General features: G+C 55.9%; 1 protein-coding gene across 3 annotated transcripts; it reads right to left on the bottom strand.

Annotated features, from left to right (window-relative positions):
- Nucleotides 1–274: 274 nt before the first annotated feature.
- ARID5A (AT-rich interaction domain 5A) lies at nt 275–17,409 on the bottom strand. 3 transcript variants are annotated; one of them, XM_074940307.1, is made up of 7 exons: nt 17,314–17,409; nt 12,573–12,709; nt 8,653–8,842; nt 7,602–7,654; nt 5,626–5,723; nt 4,587–4,752; nt 275–4,060 (listed from the first exon to the last, which is right to left on the bottom strand). In XM_074940307.1, the coding sequence occupies exons 1-7, from the start codon at nt 17,315–17,317 to the stop codon at nt 2,492–2,494; spliced, it is 2,217 nt and encodes a 738-aa protein (XP_074796408.1). In that variant the 5' UTR covers nt 17,318–17,409; the 3' UTR covers nt 275–2,491. The 3 variants fall into 3 exon arrangements, with proteins under 3 accessions (XP_074796408.1, XP_074796409.1, XP_074796410.1); XM_074940308.1 differs by having other exon boundaries at nt 17,249–17,364; XM_074940309.1 differs by lacking the exon at nt 17,314–17,409 and having other exon boundaries at nt 12,464–12,587.
- Nucleotides 17,410–17,989: the final 580 nt, after the last annotated feature.

Genomic DNA, 17,989 nt, shown 5'->3' with positions numbered 1-17,989 from the left:
GCCAGTCCCATTCCCTGTTTCCTATCACAATATGCAACAATGACCTCCCTGCTTTGAGAACCCTGCAGTGAAAAGCTGCGCTCTTCTGTTACCACCCCAGGAACGGGCAGTGCTGGCATGGTCAGCGCGAGAGAAGCGGCCCGTAAGCCTGAGCTTAGCCCCTTCAGTCCCAGCTCTAGTTGGGGGGGGGGGGGGGGAACAGAGCCTGAATTCAGATTTTTTTTTTAAATAAAAACCAAAACGCACAAAAAGCAATGGCTGCAGTTGAGAGAGGATGGAAGTTGGAATCCCTGGGCCTGATCCTCCTCTGACAACAGTGACTAGTGTTACTGACCAACACAGGGGTAAGGTCCAAGTCTGGTTTAACTTGTACTCCCACAACAACTTGGTACATATATCTACTGTCCCATCAAAGGACCGGAGAGAAGGGTGAAGTAAAATGGCAGGTGATTCTCTCTGCCACGTTTGTGTTGATGCTTTTCTTCCTTCCTTCCTCTTTTCTAGTCTCCGGCCACACGAGCCACAGCATCTTAGACTCAGGCCTGGCCTAGCCTAGGATTTAAAGGGATGCTGTTAGCTAGATGGGAGCTGAGACCTAGGTCATGTGAAGGTACAACTTGCCTGGTCTTGATTAGGCTTTCAAAGGTGCTGGTTAGTCCGAGCCAGCTGACACGATCTGATACTGCACCTTTAAATCCTGGTCTAGCTGAAGCCTTGTGGGGACAGATGCAGATGAGCTGCGTAAGTTACATGTTGGCAAGCGGCTGTTTGAACTAGTGCAACACACACAAAGGGAACGGAAAGTATCAGTCACACCACTTCAGACTCTTGGACACTCTCACCTCCGAAGTTGTCCCTGCACTCCCGAGAGCTCTGTGGGCTGCAAAATCCCCAAAGGCAGAAGTTAGGCAGCACAGGACACTAGCCAGAGTTCCGGGGGGGTGTGTGTGTCACTGAATTAGAGAAGAGGGTTTGTTCAAGGAAGCTGAACCAAGGGTTAGAAGGAGAGTCCAGATATGCCCTTCACCAACACTACACAAGGGAAGGATGGCCAGAGGGGCAGGCAGAAATTCCCATTTCTAACATGCAGGAGGCATTTCAGTCGGAGCAGTAGTTTTGAACGCAGCACCACTTGCAGAAGCTGAGCAACTCCCAAGATCCCACAGCTGAGGTGGCAAAAAGTCTTAGTTTCCTGCCAACTTTAAGATTCTGCATCTTTAACCCTTTCAAGGCCTTGAACTTGCTCCCACTGAAGTGAGTGGACAGGTCTGGCATCGAAACAGACAGGAGCAGGAGTCAGAATTCACATCTCCTGGTCCCATCAGTGTGATTAACCCCGCTGAAGTCAGTGGAGTTGTACCAGTGCTTACACCCTATGTGAGGACAGGCAGTACCGTTTGCTGCTCATTCCTGCAGCAGCATCCAACCACCTTCTTGCAAGGTGGTGCCAGCCTGTTCCCAAGAGAGCTATTCCTCACCAGCCCTGGACATAGTGCCGGGTCAGCAGGTCCCCATCACATGTGCTTCCTTAAGTGACAATGCAATCATCACAAAGCATACGCACCGCACACACTATTTGCTTAGTATTGACCACTCCTGATGGGCCTCTTCCTCCTCCCGCCACAGTCCCAGAGATCACACAGACCCCAAACACTCTACCCATTTTGCACCATCTTGGGCAGTTTTATTGTAGACCACCTAGATGCTTCCAACCAGACCAACGCAGTCTTTGGAGAGATCCACAGGAGCTTCCACAGACAGTGTCACGTTGGGATGGGAGTAGCTTGGGAACGTCTCAAAGCATTTCAGGGCTCTGCAAAACCAATGGGTGTTTTAACTCCCTTCCCCCAAGCCTCTGGAAATTTAAACCCATGATTCCTGTCCTTGAGGCGACTCAACTGAAATAAACTCGCACTGTTTTAGATCAGAAGAGCTAGTGCTCTGTAACATGGCTCATAGAGCACCCCAAAAACTCAGCTGGCATACTGGGATACCCTAGAAACAGTACTGGTTAGTTCATTTGAATTTTTCTTTTCTCCCTGTCTTTACACTCCTATTTTCAGTCCTGCTATTAAGGATCATGGACCGACAACATCCACGTTCGCGCTGCACTTTGGAACCTACTTGTCTGAGCGATTACAAGATGGATGGGGTCACCTCTGGCATTAAGAGGAATCTCCAGAACCTATTTTGCTCCCGTTTTTTTTTTTTTTAAAAACCCACAACACGTGTGTGTTGAAGTCCCCAGCGTACGATGTCAGTTACAAATAAAGCTCAAAGATCAAGAGTAAAAATGATGTGGTCCACACTGTCCGTATATTCTCTGATTGCTTTGCAATACAAGGCCACGGGACTGGGGCAGCTCCAAAGGCGAGATGCAGCACAGCTGCAATGTTACTGAGTGTCCTAGTCCTGCGCCATGGCTGGCTGGGACCCACTCCCATCAGTAGAAAACCTCTCTCTCCACAAGTGACAAGGTCCATGCCAGTGGCTACAGCTTGTTGTTCCGGTGAAAGGTGGTCCCGTGAGGGGAGGCGTACGTTGGCTGATTGTGCCACGTCGACACAGGGTACAGCCTCTGGCGCAGCGAGCTGTCGTAAGACGTAGGGTAGTGCACTAGGCTGGCAGCCAGCGGCCGGCAGAAGTCTGAGGATTGAGTGGAGGCAGCTAATAAGTGGCCTGGAAACGCAGGGATGACAAATGGGCTGACAGAGAGCGAAGGAATCAGTGAAGAGGACTGGCCCTTTAAATGGTCCGCGGGGGTGCCAAAGTTCACCGGGAACCTCAGCATCGTCCCTTTGTAACTATCCTGCCCTGCAGCAGAGGGGAGTGGTGCTGGGAAGCTGGGGCTTGGCACCACGGCCTGGGGCTTGGCCAGGCCCTGCTGGAGGCTCGGCGACTCACCGCGTTTGTCCTTTGGCTCCACTCCCTTGATGAGAGGCGAGACAGCCTTTAGCTTCTTCCCATGAACAAAGCCCTCCTCCTCCAGACTGCGCTTGCTCCTCGGCCCGGGGCCCAGGGCAGGGCTGCCCACCTGGCTCTGTGGGATGGGCTGGACGAGCCCGCCATTCTTGGGCAGCGGGGGACTGGCCTTGGCAAAGCTGGCCATGGGTGGGACCCAGCAGGCTTTCACACTGGCAAAGGGAGAGCCTCTGCTCCCGGCAGAGCTGCCTTTATAGAAAGCAGAGGGTCCCTGGCTGTCTCTGCTCCAGGAGGGCGGGGCCTGGCTCGCTTTGCTGCGCAGATCTTCTGGCTGCTCCACACAACCCTCCGTACCCTCCTGCCTCTTCCGAGTGAGGTTGGCTGGCTGCAGGTCCTTGCCTGGCTGCTGATAGATGGAGAGAGACTCTGGGAAATCCTTGAAGCCCCGAAAATACTCCATCGGGCCTCGCAGGGGGTGGCAGCTCACGGGTTTCAGAACCTCACTTCTGTACGCATGGAAGTGGCCAGTGAAGATGGCAGGAGCAGGGGAGAGGTGGCGCCCTGAACTCCCGTCCTCTGTCCTCGGAAATATCTGGCTGCCTCTGGGGCTCAGAGATCCCTTTGGGCACGGTGCCCCCTCCCCTTTGTTAGGAGGGTGACACGCTTGGGCTGGGTCATTGGCATCATCCCTCTCTGGCACAGGGCTCCTTCCCTCTTTGCTCTGATGAATGACTGATGGCCTGTTGGAGTCGAGCTCTGGGCTGGGGCAGGGGAGCCCTGCAGACCTGGATTTCTTGCCTTCTGGGCAATGGCTCAGATGTCTCTCATGACAGTGCAAGGATTCAGCCTTGCTCACTTGAGCCAGCAGCTTCTTCTTGGCCAAGGGAGACATGATGCCATGGTTCCCTTTGAAGTAAAAGCTGGAGAAGAGCCGTTTGTAGGCCTCCGAGCAGCCGTGGGCCCTGCAGTTGCTGTGGCAGCTCATGGATGGCTGGCTCTTGGCCAAGTCCTTGGTGTTCGAAAGGGGGAGCCCCTCAGCTCGGTCTCCTGGTCGGCTCTGCTCGGGGCCATCTGTCACAGTCTCCCTGCCCCGTTTTGGAGTGGCAGAGGTATCCGGCTTCACCTTCTCAGGCAAAACCTGCAACCCAAGGGATGGGACCATGAGCGCTGGGAAAGGGCTGAGCACACTCCTGTGAGCAGAGCCAGGGTAGGGTCAGAGGGGGCACAGGACACAGCCCCCACTCATCTGCTGAATGAAGAGGGGCACTCCCAGGCCAACCCCTGACCTGGGTGAGCAGCTCCCACTCCTCCTCAGCCGCTGTAGTAAGAGCTCCCCATTCTAACCTGAACTTCTAACTACAGCTGTCCAGATCCACCGACCAGTTGGAGTCCCCCCTGAAAGCCATGGGGGGCCAACACTCCAGCTCCCACACTTGCCCACTCCTTTGTTCTCTTCCCCCAGGCGTCCAGTCACAGCCTCCTCCTCCTCCCTGCTGCTCCACAGCCCATTGCAGTTCTCTTCTCTCAGAAGCTTTTCTCCCTGCCCAGTCCCTTGCCCCAGCACAGCCCCCAGTATCTCTCCTTGCAGCATGAGCACTGTCAGGAGCAATGGTCTGGAGGCTGCTGTTGAGAGACCCTGAGGAGGGGTTGGCCCAGCCCTGCACCTGGTCTCCGCTTTTCTCCTTCTTGACTCTCTTGCTCTTTTCAGCTGTGTCATCGCCCTGCTCCCCACGGGGCTCCCTGGAGACCTTGTACTGCTTCCGGGGCTTGGCAGGGGGCAGGGGCTTGTCATCCTCGCCCTTCAGGTGTCGCACGTACGGGAGGACCAACCTGCAGGACAGAGAGGCCAAGTGCATGAATCAGGGACTGTGGCCCAGAGGAGCCCAGTTCCACTGAGACGTGCAGGCCCTCCCCACCCTAACCATGACCCACTGCAGAGGACTTGGCTGGGCTCGGGCAGAGCACAGCAATGGCACTAGGCCTACGCAGCAGTACCCGTGTTCCTAGGAGGAAGCACCAGATTCCAGCACTACTACACCCTAGCAGGTGCAACCAGCATCCTCAGGGACCTGTATGTCCGCCAACAATTGGGCTGCTCCCCCCACCCCACTCTTCTCTGGTCCCTTCCATCGGAGGATCCGCAAATACCTCAAACATGTTTGGGTGCATTCCTGCCACAACCTGCAGAGTAAGGGTGGTACCACACCCCATTTTACAGATGGGGAAACTGAGGCACAGAGCAAAGGGGCAGGACTTGCCGGGGTACCCAGTTTACACGTAGGGTGGGCACAAGGCGGGAAGCAGCAGATGTAGGGTGATGTTAACTGGAAGCTACTGATCTGGGGACCCAGGAGTGGAAGAGTGACCTCAGCAGGGGTCAGACCTGGGACCACTGGATTGAGGAGCAGGAGTTTCTGCTGCCTGCACGAGAGGCACAGTAACCAGCTCAAACCTCATGTGCCGCAGAGGGAGCAAGCCCCCTGCTGCGCTAGTGTGGGCTCAGCACCACAGACAGTGCCGGTCGCCGGGACAGACCTCACAGCCTGGCTGGCAGGGCGGACACTCAAACCGAGGCCTCAAGGGCAGCCGTCCGTGGCTGCTCCTGGTGACACTGGCAGCTAGCTGAGGTGAGGCACTCCAGGAGGGCTGGCTGCTCTTCCTGTTTGTGCCTCCAGGGCTGTGGCATGGGCAGGAGGGCCGTACCTCTCGTAGTGCCTCCGGGTGCAGGTGGCCGCGCTGGTGCTTCCAGGGCTGCCCCCCAGCTCATCATACACGTTCTTCCAGAGGCGTCTTCCTGTGACCTGCAAAAGGAGGGGAGAATGAGACCTACTGGGGACGCTGTGTCCACAGCATCCAGGAGCACCTTGCACAGCCCGCCTTACCCCAGCGATGTGCCCTGCTGCAGAGCAGGGAGAGGCCCTGCCAGCACAGGAATCTGGGGTGCCTGGGCAGGGCTGGGGTGGCGACAGCAGCTCCCCTCCAAAGCTCAGGGTTGGGGAGCACCCAAGGAGCTGACCGCAGGTTCTATGTTAGAGCTGGCATCCTTGGGCCTAGGCTCTTGGACCTGCTGATGGATGCTCATTGCACTAATGCCTGAGACTACATCCAGCCCTCCATGGAGCCTCACGACAGGGCCATGGCTGAGGACAGGATACCAGCACACAGATCACGGGACACCTGTTGGGATCCAGCCTAAGGCTGTGACCATCATGTTTTACAGCAGGGGAAACAGAGCCACAGAGCAACAACGGCACAGCTAGAACAGAACCCAGGCTTTCCAGTTCCAGCACAGCACTGGTGTACAGAGGCACAACCTGTCAGCGCCAGTGCAGGCCCTACTTGCTTATGCTGGGACCTCCTGCTGTCCTGCTTTGACCCCCCAAGCCATCTTTCCCCTGAGCAGCAATCAGCACCGTGCTGCACTGGGAGCCAGGAAAGAGTTAAGTGATGGGCGCTAACTAGATCCATTCCCCTCACCCCAGGGTGGGTCATCTGCAGGTGGCAGGGCTTTTGGTCAACTTGCTGAAAACACCACATGCTCCATCCCACTGGTGTCTGGAGCTGGAGAGCCCCTCTTGCGGGCTCCAGGCAGCCTCCCCTCCCCATGGCGCTCCACACAGGTGCTGGCGCCAGCAACTCTCATTGCTGCCGTTCGCAGGAACAGATGGAGCGACGGGGAGGAAATTAGCTGAGCCAAGCAAAGTGCCAACATGAAGGAAAATGTTCATTCTGCAGCAAAGTCCCCTCCCCCTTCTGCCCGTTAAATCCACCAGGGACAGGAAGAGGCAGCAGGAGATGCCAGCGCTGCTCTGCTCAGAGAGATAAATCACCAGGTGCCTGGTTAACTCTCTCATGCCCACCAGCCTCAGCAGGGCAGGGCCTTTAAAAGGCCAGCTCCAGGACTCTGCGCACCGCTCTTGCTCTACGGGGCTGAGCAGGGTACCTTTCCCTTTCCCCCAAACTCTCTTGCCCTGGCTGCCAACGTCCCCAGGGACTAGGTTCTCCACCCCTCTCCCTCCAGGTCCAGCACTGTGCTTTGCTTATTGCACTGCACTGTCTGTCCCAATCAGCAGCTGTGTGCGCTGTCCTTTGCTCCAGGACCTGAACCATGAGCTTCACCTTGCTCCTCCCCCTCTAACGCAGTGGATTTGCTTGTTGCAGGGAGGCATGAATCAGCTGGGACACCCCAGCGATACCATCTTTGCAGTTCTGCTGCAGAAGAGCCCGAAGGAAAGTCTACACCCGCTTCTGAGCCCCTTCTCTTCGTTCCGAGTGGGGTCACTGGGGCCGAGATCAGCATCAACAGCACGGATTGGCCACCACAGCTTTGTGCACCAGGGACTACCTTCAGCCCTCCGGGCATGACTCTGGCTGGAAGCAATGGCAGTTCCACCTCAGCTGAGAGACTCTGGGAGGTCTCTTCCATGCCAAGAAGCCTTGCCCCAGCGCTGCAGCATTGCAGCTGAGACCTGTTTGAACAGGAGTTTGGCCACAGGCTAGGACAGTCCGCCATGATCCTCTAAACCCTGTCCTGCTCCCAGCTGCTGCACATAGCAACAGATTTAGGCTCCAGAGGAAGTTGTGTCCCACTTTGCTAAAGAGATGACCCTGCAACAGGGCAGCACAAGGGTGATGGCAGCGGGGTCCCTGCCCCAGTAATTCAGTTCCACGCTTCTTACCAGCTCATATGCTCCCAGCTTCTCCACAGCTTTGTAGATCTTCCACAGGTTAACTAGACAAAGACAAGGAATGGGCAAGGAGTGAGGACAGGTCACTGGGTAAATGTTTCATGACACCTGTCCCACGGCACTACTCACCCTTCGTCACCAGCAGCCCCGTCAGTCAGACTCTTGGAGGTTGTGTGAGAGCAGCCCCATTGACTTTAATGGGAGCTACAAGATGGGCCATTAGCAACACGACGCAGGGTCGTCAGCCAGGGCAGGGTTCCATACACAGGATGTATAGGGAGCACCGCAGCGTGTCATGCCTGGAGACCAGCTGCTGTGCTGCCTTTTGGGGAGAGGTTAGTGCTGGGACACTGGGTGGCTTGGGCAGGGCACTGCCACAAGGAAGATTAGCAGACTGTTATGGTCCCAGTGAGCACAGAGGCACTGTCGCAAGGAAGCTGCCCGCCTGGCCGGCATGGCCAAGGCACTGACAGAGATCAGAGCAGTAAGCTTCACCACACACGATGGCTTTCTCCTTTCACTCTCTGCCGTTAGCACCCCCCCACACCCTGCTCCAGAGGGTGCAGCATAGATAACACCCCCATCCATGCAGGGCCTGGGAAGGGGAGTTCTGGTCACTCAAAAAGCCACCCTTGAATTGTTGTGAGCCACCTGCACAAGGATCTCATGAGCAGCAACAGTTTGCTTCCTTTGGACCACTGAGCGGTGCTCGTTGCTCATGGCGCTGGCAGGTTACTCAGCCAACAGGCCTGGGCCTGCCAGTCGTGGAGGGGGAATCACTGGCACTTGTCCTGGGGTAGCCCCACTTCCTGCCCCCAGTCTATGGCTGGCTGTTACATGGATGTGTCAGCCTCTCACAGGCCGGCCCTGAAGAGGTGGCTGGCATGTCACTCCTAAACCCACTCCTGCAGTGCCACCTGCGCTGGGAACCAGCAAAGGCTTCTGGAATTCTCCCCCCCACCTCAAGACACAGTTATGAGAAGCTGAGCAGTAAGCTGTGACAGGAGAAATGAGTGGACGCGTGCAAGGTAAATGGACGCACTCTGCTTGAAGCCAAGATGAGGCACTCTCTCGATGGGCGTGTGACGGTCCTTCATGAACTTGTAGAGATTGACCAGGAAGGCCTGCTCCTCTTCCTTCTCCCTGCTCGATGCCTGCTCATCCCCCATCTCCTCCACCAGCCTCTTCTGCTCCTCTTCGGAGCTGCTGTCTGGCTTCAGCGCTGGCGAGTCCTGCAGAGAAACACAGCCAGGCAATCACCAACTGAGGTGGGGAAGCCAAAGGACAGAGAGGGAGGGGACCTGCCTCAGCTCACACAGAGAGTCCATGGCAGAGCCAGGAATAGAACCCGGGAGTCCTAGCTCCCAGCCCGCACTCTACTCACTGGACCATGCTTCCTATCAGAGCCAGGAATTGTACCAGGAGTCCTGACTGCCAGGCCATTGCCACTGGGTCACCCAACTTACATGCGTTTGCCACACAGAGCCGGCTAAAGCCATCCTGAATCCAGAGAAGACTGCATTTGTGTGTGTGTGTGGGGGGGACTGTATTAATTCCTTAACCCTCCTAGATATGCACAGCTGAGGAGCAGCAGCAGCTCCCACGACCTAGCTCATGTTTGCTTCAGAACAGCTGTGCAGGCTGGAGGGCCAGGATCCAGGACCAGTTGCCCCCAGAGTCCCTCAGCAAGGAGGGGAACAATGCAAGGCAACTTACAGAATGGCAGGGATGATAAGAGAGTTACTGAAGCTTCGCATCTTCTTGCCTCTTTTCAACCTAATCTTGGACACCCCCAAACACATCTGCACGACTCTGCCTGCTGGATACACACTTGCAGCAGTGAACTGGGAGTCAGGACTCCTGGGTTCTATTCCCACCAGTGGGGTTTTCACCGAATGCCATGCTGCATTGTACCACTGCTCTAAATACCATCGAGAGGCGTTTTGCGGTCGGAGGCATTTTATTAGCTCCAGAGAGTACAGACTTGTGCAACTAAAGAGTGAGAGCCAGAGTTTATTATTCTCCCGGCTGGGAAGGCAGCCAAGTTGGTCAGAGCACTGGAGCTGTGTGAGAACACGAGGAACAGCTTCCAGGAAAACAGAAGGGCAGAAATACTCGCTCTCATCCTCTCTCTCTCTCGGCTAAAAATGTTTCTCGTTTGTTTGTTCTACATTTTCCAGAGTTATAAAACTTGTTGCTATTTTTGGGCAAAGCAGCTGCTCAGCTCCCAGCACTTTTTCTTCTTTCTATTCTTTTAACTGCTTGTGACAGTGGTGTTATTTTAGCTGCTGAGCTATTTCTGGGCCTCCTTTTCCTTTTTTAAACCTCAGTGAATTCAGGGAAGAGACTGGTGCGTGAGCGAGAGTCCTGGCAATTCAAGGCCTCTGCCACAGGGCAAGTTTCTCAAACCCACTCAGCACCACCACAACCCACTCAGGCCTCCCCTGATGGGCCAGGCCTCTCCTCTAGGGCACGAGACATGCTTTGTACACCATCTGGTCCTCGCCCGCTCTCCTAAGCCTACCCACTCAAGTTGGCTGTGGCAGTGGTTTCGGTGAAGCGGCCACCTGCCTGTTGGACACCAGACTGAGTGAATGAACCACTTCACCAAACTCCTTTCACCAGAACAACTCTCAGTGAGGAACAATTTTTCCTAGATTGGATCAACACTGGTGGCCCACAGAGCAAGAGGCATGGTCTGCCATTATTGGTCACCTAAGACATCCAGTGCCATTTAATGGGAGCAGGGTTATGGTGTGTCCTGCCATGGCTGTCACAGCAGCTAGGCCCACGGCAGGGGACTGCTGGGGACACTTTGTCTCTAGTCCCATCTTTAGCAATCACACCAGCCACCCAGTGCTGAGGACTCACGCAGTCTACACCCCTCACTCTCAGCACCAAGGGGGAGGTCTCTTTTGTATCCATCCCATCTCTCTCCCCACCACGATGGAAGTGGCAGGTGCCCCTTAAATGTGCCCACAAAGGCACAAGGCATCATATGTGAGTTTCCATAGTGCTTGGGGAGATAATGGATTGACAAGAACCAGTGTAACCCAACACTCGACCCAGGGAGGCTGTGCGACTCACACCCACCCCATGGCTGCAACCTAGGAGGACTTTAAATTGACAGTGGAAGTGGATGAGGAGGGACACATCAGTCTCACGCGACAGTCCTGTGGAAGGTTCTGTGGCCAGGAGCCATGGAACAGGCCCCGCAGGCAGGCAGATGCCTACAAGCAACAGGAGGAACAGAACTCACAACCTTCCACAATGGAGAAGCCACAGGCCTCTGGTGAGCTAAAGGGGCATCTCCCCCAAAAGAGAGAACGGACACGCTTCCTATGGCCCACATGCTCCATGCAGTGACCTCCACTGGGCTGGGTGCGCTCCTGCAGGCCTTTCACAGAGCAGCATGGGGCCATGTGCACCCAGCAGCATACATAACTATGCAACATGCTCCATGCAGCAAGGGCAGCAATGCTCAGAGAGAGACAAAGGTGGACATGACTTTCCCGACTGCCCTTCACCCATTTCCCCCTCACTAGTTCCTTGGCCCTGTGGCTCCCCTCTCAGTTTCACGTGATGCAGACGGACAATCTGAGCATCTGCTTTCTCTTTTGGTTGTCACCATTCCTGGAAATGGTCTCAATTCCATAGCTGCACCGATTATTCCAGAGGCCTGTAATGTGCCTTGCCCCAAAACACTCTCAGTGTCTCAGTCGCAGCCTGGCTTCCGACTCCCTGCTGCAGATGGTGCACACCTGTGTGTGCACACCAGCCATTTGTGTGCACAAACTGAGCACCGGGCAGGTTTGCACACCTAGGAGTGCAGCAGCATCAGTAGTCTGTTGCACAACTGCTTCAGCAGCACAGGTTGCACTTGTCTGGAAGTTCAGGAGAACCCCTGAGTCTTATCTGCATCCAGCAGCCTCAATCAATCATCCCCTTCTATTTATAAAAACCAAGTTCTGGGTCTTCTCTATGGTAAGGGACACACCTTTGCTGCATGTTGCAGGTGCAAATAAGGGACTGATGCAGGTGCAAGTCAGCCCTGCCCACGCAAACAGGCCCCATGCAGAATTCCGTAGCCACTCTATGGAATGGCTCTGCATCCAAGGAGCCTGGCTTCAGGGGGAGCGGGCGACTGAGGCCAAGCTGAGGCAGCAGGTTATAAAGGCGATGCACACAGTCTCCCCCATAGTCCCTTCATCTCCGTGTCACTCCACATCTGCCCCTCATCCCTGTCCCTTTTCTTTCCCTTTAGCTGATCTTAAGAAAAAAAATCCTGGCACTAACTTGCCATTTGCTTGCATCCCATGGTTCACTCTGCTGGTGCGTTCTGCCCCTTCACCCACCCTGTGTCTGCCCTGCCCAGGTAGACAACACTGTCTCATTGCTTCCTTGTGCTCTACCTCTGCCGGTCGGCTCTCATCATGTACTTTGGTGCAGGTACCCTCTCTCTGTTCTGGGGCTGTACAGCACCCAGCTCAACAAGGTCCCAGGCCAGGACTGGGGCACCTACGATAATACAAATAAAACAACCCCCTCTTCCCTGGAGGCTTGACTTTACAATTTGTTGTTTTCCCTTCATCTAGAATAAGAGTGAGACCAACCCAAAGTCCAGGGCTGTCTTTTCATACAGACACCTATCGGGGTATGCTGGAACAGCGATGAAACAGCCTTTAACAACTGTTTGCCATCAAGGGGAAGAAGAGAGATTCCCCCTGCGCTAGGCTGCACAGGAATTTCAGCTGTTGTTCCCGGAGCATTGCTGTCAGTTGCTGCCTGTCGAACAGCAGTGCAGCTATGGACACAGGTACCCAAATAACAAAATGACAGCATCCTTTACACACCTCCCTCAGAGGTTTCAAGCTCCCCATTCTCATCTCACGGAGAAGGCTGAGTGACTCAAGAAACTCCAATGGGAGACGAGGAGAGAACTTCATGCTGTTTCTCACTCACCACCCGGTCCAGTGGGTCCACAGTGCTCTGGCTCCCCTCGGGTCCAGGCTTCACAGCATCAGCCTCTTCCACAGGCCCTGGCCCAGCAGCCTCCATTGTGGATGTCTTCTTCTTCCTCTTCCCTTTGAAGCTGAGTGCTGTGGCCAAGGAAGAAGATGGAGAAACCATTGAGAAGCGAAAGGCCCAAACAACCATGCAAATCAAGGGGAGGTTCTCTCCATACTCTGCGCACACACACAGCAGAGTGAGACACCAAACAGGTAGATACACGTACTAGGGAATACATGTGATCAGTCCCTCAAATGCTGCAGGGCCCCAGTTTCCAGCATCAGTAACCCAGGATCCAACCTTCCCTCCCCTCAAACGCAGGGTGCAGAGCTGGATCTGGATCCAGACTTCCCAGTCCAGACTTCCCAGGACTCTCCAATGGATGGAGACCCGGGTGCCCAGATCTGCACAGCCCTGAACTCAGGGAACAGTTGGGTCTCTCAGGATTTCATGCATAGACCCATGGTTCATTGCTACACGCCACCCTTTCTGAGGGAGGTCCCTGCTCTGCACAGGGGGCCAGCCCGCAGCTGAACCCAGTCAGAACTCCAGAGAGGGACACTCTTCAGCCTCAGACATGCCAGAGGGACCCACTGCCCTGGACTGGGCCCAAGGACAAGCAGGCTTTCCAAGAACAGAGACCTCTGTGACGCAGGTATCTGCCTTGCTTCCTGTTCAGAGATATGCATGTTTGTCAACAGCTCCTAATGGTGGGCCGTCTGGCCACTGCTTTCGCTTTCAGGGTGGCTTCCTGGAGCCGTGGGAGCCAGTGCAGAGCTGTGAACGCTTCCCCACCTCAGCCACATCCGTTCCTGCCAGACGCTCGGCTAACTGCCTCTGGCAGGTGGCTCACTCTCCCTTCAGTTGCTGAGGAGGGATGGGAAACCCCCCCAGCGAGCAAGTGGAGAGACCCTTCCACTTCCCCAGGCATTTCCTGAGACAACGCAAGACATGGAGACCTGCCTTAGGTCTCCTGCAGCCCCTAACCACTCCTGCTAGTTCTGCCCTGTCAAACGTCCTATCCTTCACCCCTCAAGCTCTTCAACAAGAGCCCATAGATAGTGAGAGCCGAGTAGAGGCCACCTCCCTCCACCGCCCAGCAGTTAAATAATCCTCACCAGTTCCCACCTGGCTCATAGAAGAATCCCAACCCCTCCAAGTCAGTAGGGGGGTAGAGCTGGGCAGACTGCCCTGCACTGTCCCCATTAGGCCTAAAGCAAGTATTTGGGTCTGTGCTGCTGCCAATACAGCCCGAAAGTAACTGACAATTGAGCAATTACAAAAAAGTACGCCCACCCCCGACTAGAGAACCAGCAGGAAACTCCTGCCCAAGGGCCAGGCCAAGGGAAGCACAGCCAGGACACTGTAAGAGGTGTATTACTGTAGCGTCTAGAGGCCACACTGAGATCAGGGCCCCGCCGTGCTGGGTGCTACACAGACACCTACCTGCCCTGAAGAGTTTACAATCTAAATTGAAAGAGGGGAAACTGAGGCACTGAGCAGAGATGTGACTTGGCTAAGATCACACAGCAGGACAGTGGCAGAGCAAGGTTCCAGTGCCAAATTCCAGTCCTGAGGCCTCTCCTGAGGAGGGCCCCTGATTGCCATAGTTGGGACTGCATGGAGCCACCCCCAGTCAGAACCTGGGACATAGCTTGTCTTTGACTGTGGTCCAGCAAGCAACCTTGCTGAGCGACTCCCACACAACACAACGTTTCTGGAAATAAGGGGCTTGGAATGGTACATGATCTGCTGTGAATTCAGGGCAGAGGCCCCGCCCCATCCTTCTTCACTTGTGGGATTCATTCCGTGTTGCATAACTGCTTAATATAGATTCTGTTTACACAACAAGGAAGGAAGAGAAACAAACAAACAAAAAACCCCTCCTACTCTGCACTTTTGCTGGTGCCAGAGCCTGAGCGAGCAACATCTGCCGGGCTGAGGTCACCTACTACTCCAACAACCCCTGTTTCCAAGCTGAGGGGAGGGCAGATCGGAACCAGAGCCGGTGGATCAGAACCAGGCCACATCAGTCTCTCCTTCTGACGCTAGTGAAATATCCACCTCTCCTTCTGGAGCCCTTCAAACAACAAGCGCTGATCTGTTCCCAAGGCTCGACCGCCCAGCCTACTCCAGTTCGTGTTTGCTGTGTCGTTCTCAGCCCCACAGGGTCAGCGAGCTCATAAAACGCTTTCACATACTGTACAAAGGGGAGAGAAAACTGGCCGGTTTAATGTTCTCTGGGCATGAGATCACCACGCACGGCAGCCAAAACAAGCCCGGCTTCTGAGAGGATTACTGGACATGATGACAACTTTGGGAAACAGAGCAGAGAACAGCTTGAGTCTTTTACCCAGCTTATGGCAGAAGCTACTATGGGGGAGGGAGGAAGGCGGCGAGTCAATTCTTCCCCCCCTCCCCCCAACTGCCTGGGCTCATCAACATGGCACAGAGAACAGGCAGGGAGAGGAAGGGACAAAGACACCTGAACCCCTCACTGAGGCAAGAGCACAACTCCCAATAAACAAAGGAGTCAAGTGCAGGTGTTTTTGTTAATTACAACGCAAGCCGAACACCATTAATTAGAGAGTTCTCCTAACAGTTATACTGGATGGATCACAGCTTGTTGACAAGCTGTGCCCTCCTCTCCTTATATAAACAGGGAAGACCCCTGCCTGTGCTGACACTGGAGACATGGGGGGGAGGGGGGTTGCATATGGAGGAGTGAGAGCACAACTTGGCTCTCCTCACATGTAGGAATCTGCCCCTCTGCTCTGTAGAGTCCTGCTGCTCCTGCTTCATTCTTCCTATGCAGATCCCAGCAGTTGTTCCTTCCCCCCACCCTCATTTCCTATCCTGAGGATCCAATATTATACTGTTCTTTGTTTCATGCCAGTTGGGATGTGTCTTATCTGGGTTGCAACACTGAAAAGCACCTGTTTATTTGCAAGGCAGCTGCGCGCAGGACCCTGCTTGGCAGTTTTACTAGGATGGCAAAGTGCCTGTTTCGGGGCTGCCCTTCTGCACAGTTGGGGGCTCACACAGTTTATGGTGGTGTCCCTTCCTCTGCCAGCACTCTCCTTTCACCAGTCCAGAGAGGAGAGCTGGACATGCTGCTTTAAACCAGTTCTTTATCCTCCCATCATTAGTGGATTAATGTTGATACCACAGCATCAAATGTGATGGGGCAATATCATAACCATCATTTTACAGGTGGGGAAACTGAGGCACAGAATGGGGACGGGCGGGACTAACCCAAGGTCACACAATGGCAGAGCAAGGAATAGAAGCCAGTTTTCCAGGCTCCGACCCTTGTGCTTCAGCCATGAGATTACCCTGCTACAAAAGAAACCTTAAATCAAAAGCACCCCAACCTTGCTAACAAATCAAGGATTCAGTACAAACAAGAGTGTGAGAGAGAAACCAGTAGGGTGCCAATGCCAGCAAGGAAGAAAGTGCAGCAAATCCATTCCCAAACTTCAGGGAATCACAGAAATTAGAGATGCCAATGACCCATGAGCTCATCCAAACCCTACCCAAAGGGGCAGCGGGGGGGGGGGGTGCTCAACCTCATACATATTCCAGCGCATAGAGAAAGGGAGAGTGCGATTTAACGAAGCCCCCAAGGAAGGACGACTCCAATCTAATCTGGAACAGCAGAGTCCTCTGGCATTTTGGATTTTTGGTTCTGCCTTTGCCAGCAATGACAGGAGATGTTTGTATTTCACAGCAGCAATCTGCAATTTCCAGAGTCACTCACTCACGCAGGCACCCCCCCCCCCCCCCCACTACTGAACATGTATCTTGTTCACACTACCAAGGCGCGGGAGCGTGCTCGGGTGAGCAGGGGGGCAAATGGGAATAGCTCAGCTTCATTCCTCTCCGCGGCCGTAGGGGGTGAAAAAAAGAAAGAAAGAAAGAAAAAAAAAGTGTTCTTGAAAAGGTCAAACCATTTCTTGGCTCGGAAGGAGGGGCCGTTAGCATCTTCAAAGGAGGAGAGCGAGCCGCTTTCGGGAAATGACAGAGTACAATGGAACCCGAATTCTGCGTACACACTGCACCGTGCCGCCGCTTAACCCTTTGGGGGCCGCGGCGGGGAAGGGGAAAAACAGGCAGATTCTTCTGGGAACCAGCGAGAGAGAGGGAGGGAGGCTCTTGCTGACAGCTGTCACAACAAATTAGCTGAGAACAGCTACAGATCGCAAACCACAACAGGAAGTGGGATGCCAGAGCCCGACGCGGCGCTGAAATTTACCAACTAGAAAGAAAAGTGTATTGCGAGATAAAAAGTGACTGGGAAGCCCCCGGCAGCCAGAAACTTTTGAGACAAGGAGAAAAAAACTCCCCCCCCCCCCGCCGCCGCCGCCCCCGCCCCGCCTCTTCTGAAGAACCTGCCGCCGAGGACAACTGCGGCCCGGCCGTGTGGACAGGGCCGGCGAGCCCCGGCTGCCGGGCAGGGGCGCGGGGCTTTACCGTCACCGGGGTCGGAAGCCGGCTCCCGCCCCAACCCCGAACCGGTCGCAGCTCCTGGGGCGCGGGCCCCCCCGGCCCCCCCACCTCAACCCGGCCCCGCAACTTACCCCCCCCCCCGCCCAGCCCGGCCCCCCCGACTCTCCCCCTCAACTTACCCCCCCCGGCCCGCCCCGCGCGGGGACACGCTGCCCGGCCAAGACCCGGCAGGGCTGTTTCTTACCCATCGCCCGCAGCGCCGAGGCCTCAGCGCCCGCCCGGCCCCCACGCCGCCGCCCGCCCCATGCGAGACTCCGGAGTGTCCGGGCTGAGAAGGCAGCAACTCGCTCCCCTCGCCGGCCTGGCGCCCCGCCCCGCCCCGCCGATTGGGCAGGGGTGGCCGGTGGGCGCGGCCGATAGGAGAAGGGCGCAGTCAGTTAAGGGCTGGACCCGCCCCGCGCAGCTCGGGCCCCTGGGAGTTGTAGTTGGCCCGGGGTGCGCGGCCGCTCTGCCGCGCGCCGCTGTCCCCTCAGCCCGCCCGGCCCGCGCGCGCCGCTCTCCCCTCAGCCGGCGCGCGCCGCTGTCCCCTCAGCCCGCCCGGCCCGCGCGCGCCGCTCTCCCCTCAGCCGGCGCGCGCCGCTGTCCCCTCAGCCCGCCCGGCCCGCGCGCGCCGCTCTCCCCTCAGACTCCTTTCTTAGTCCGGAGTGACACCGGTGTAACCCGTTCACATCGCTAGGGTTTGACGCCGGTGTAACCGGGGAGGCGCTGTGGCCCTCTGGGCACGTGAGCCGGGCACAGGGCAGCGGAGAGCCGGCTCACGCGTACCCGCGCCAGCACCCTGGACGGACAGGCGGCACCCCAGAGAGAGACCCTCCCCTGAGAGGTGTCGTGGGGCCGTCCCCGGCCTGCGGGCAGGGTAT

This window comes from Natator depressus, chromosome 26, assembly GCF_965152275.1.
Source record: "Natator depressus isolate rNatDep1 chromosome 26, rNatDep2.hap1, whole genome shotgun sequence".
Taxonomy (NCBI): Eukaryota; Metazoa; Chordata; order Testudines; family Cheloniidae; genus Natator; species Natator depressus.
This window is presented reverse-complemented; position numbering and strand designations above follow the sequence as displayed.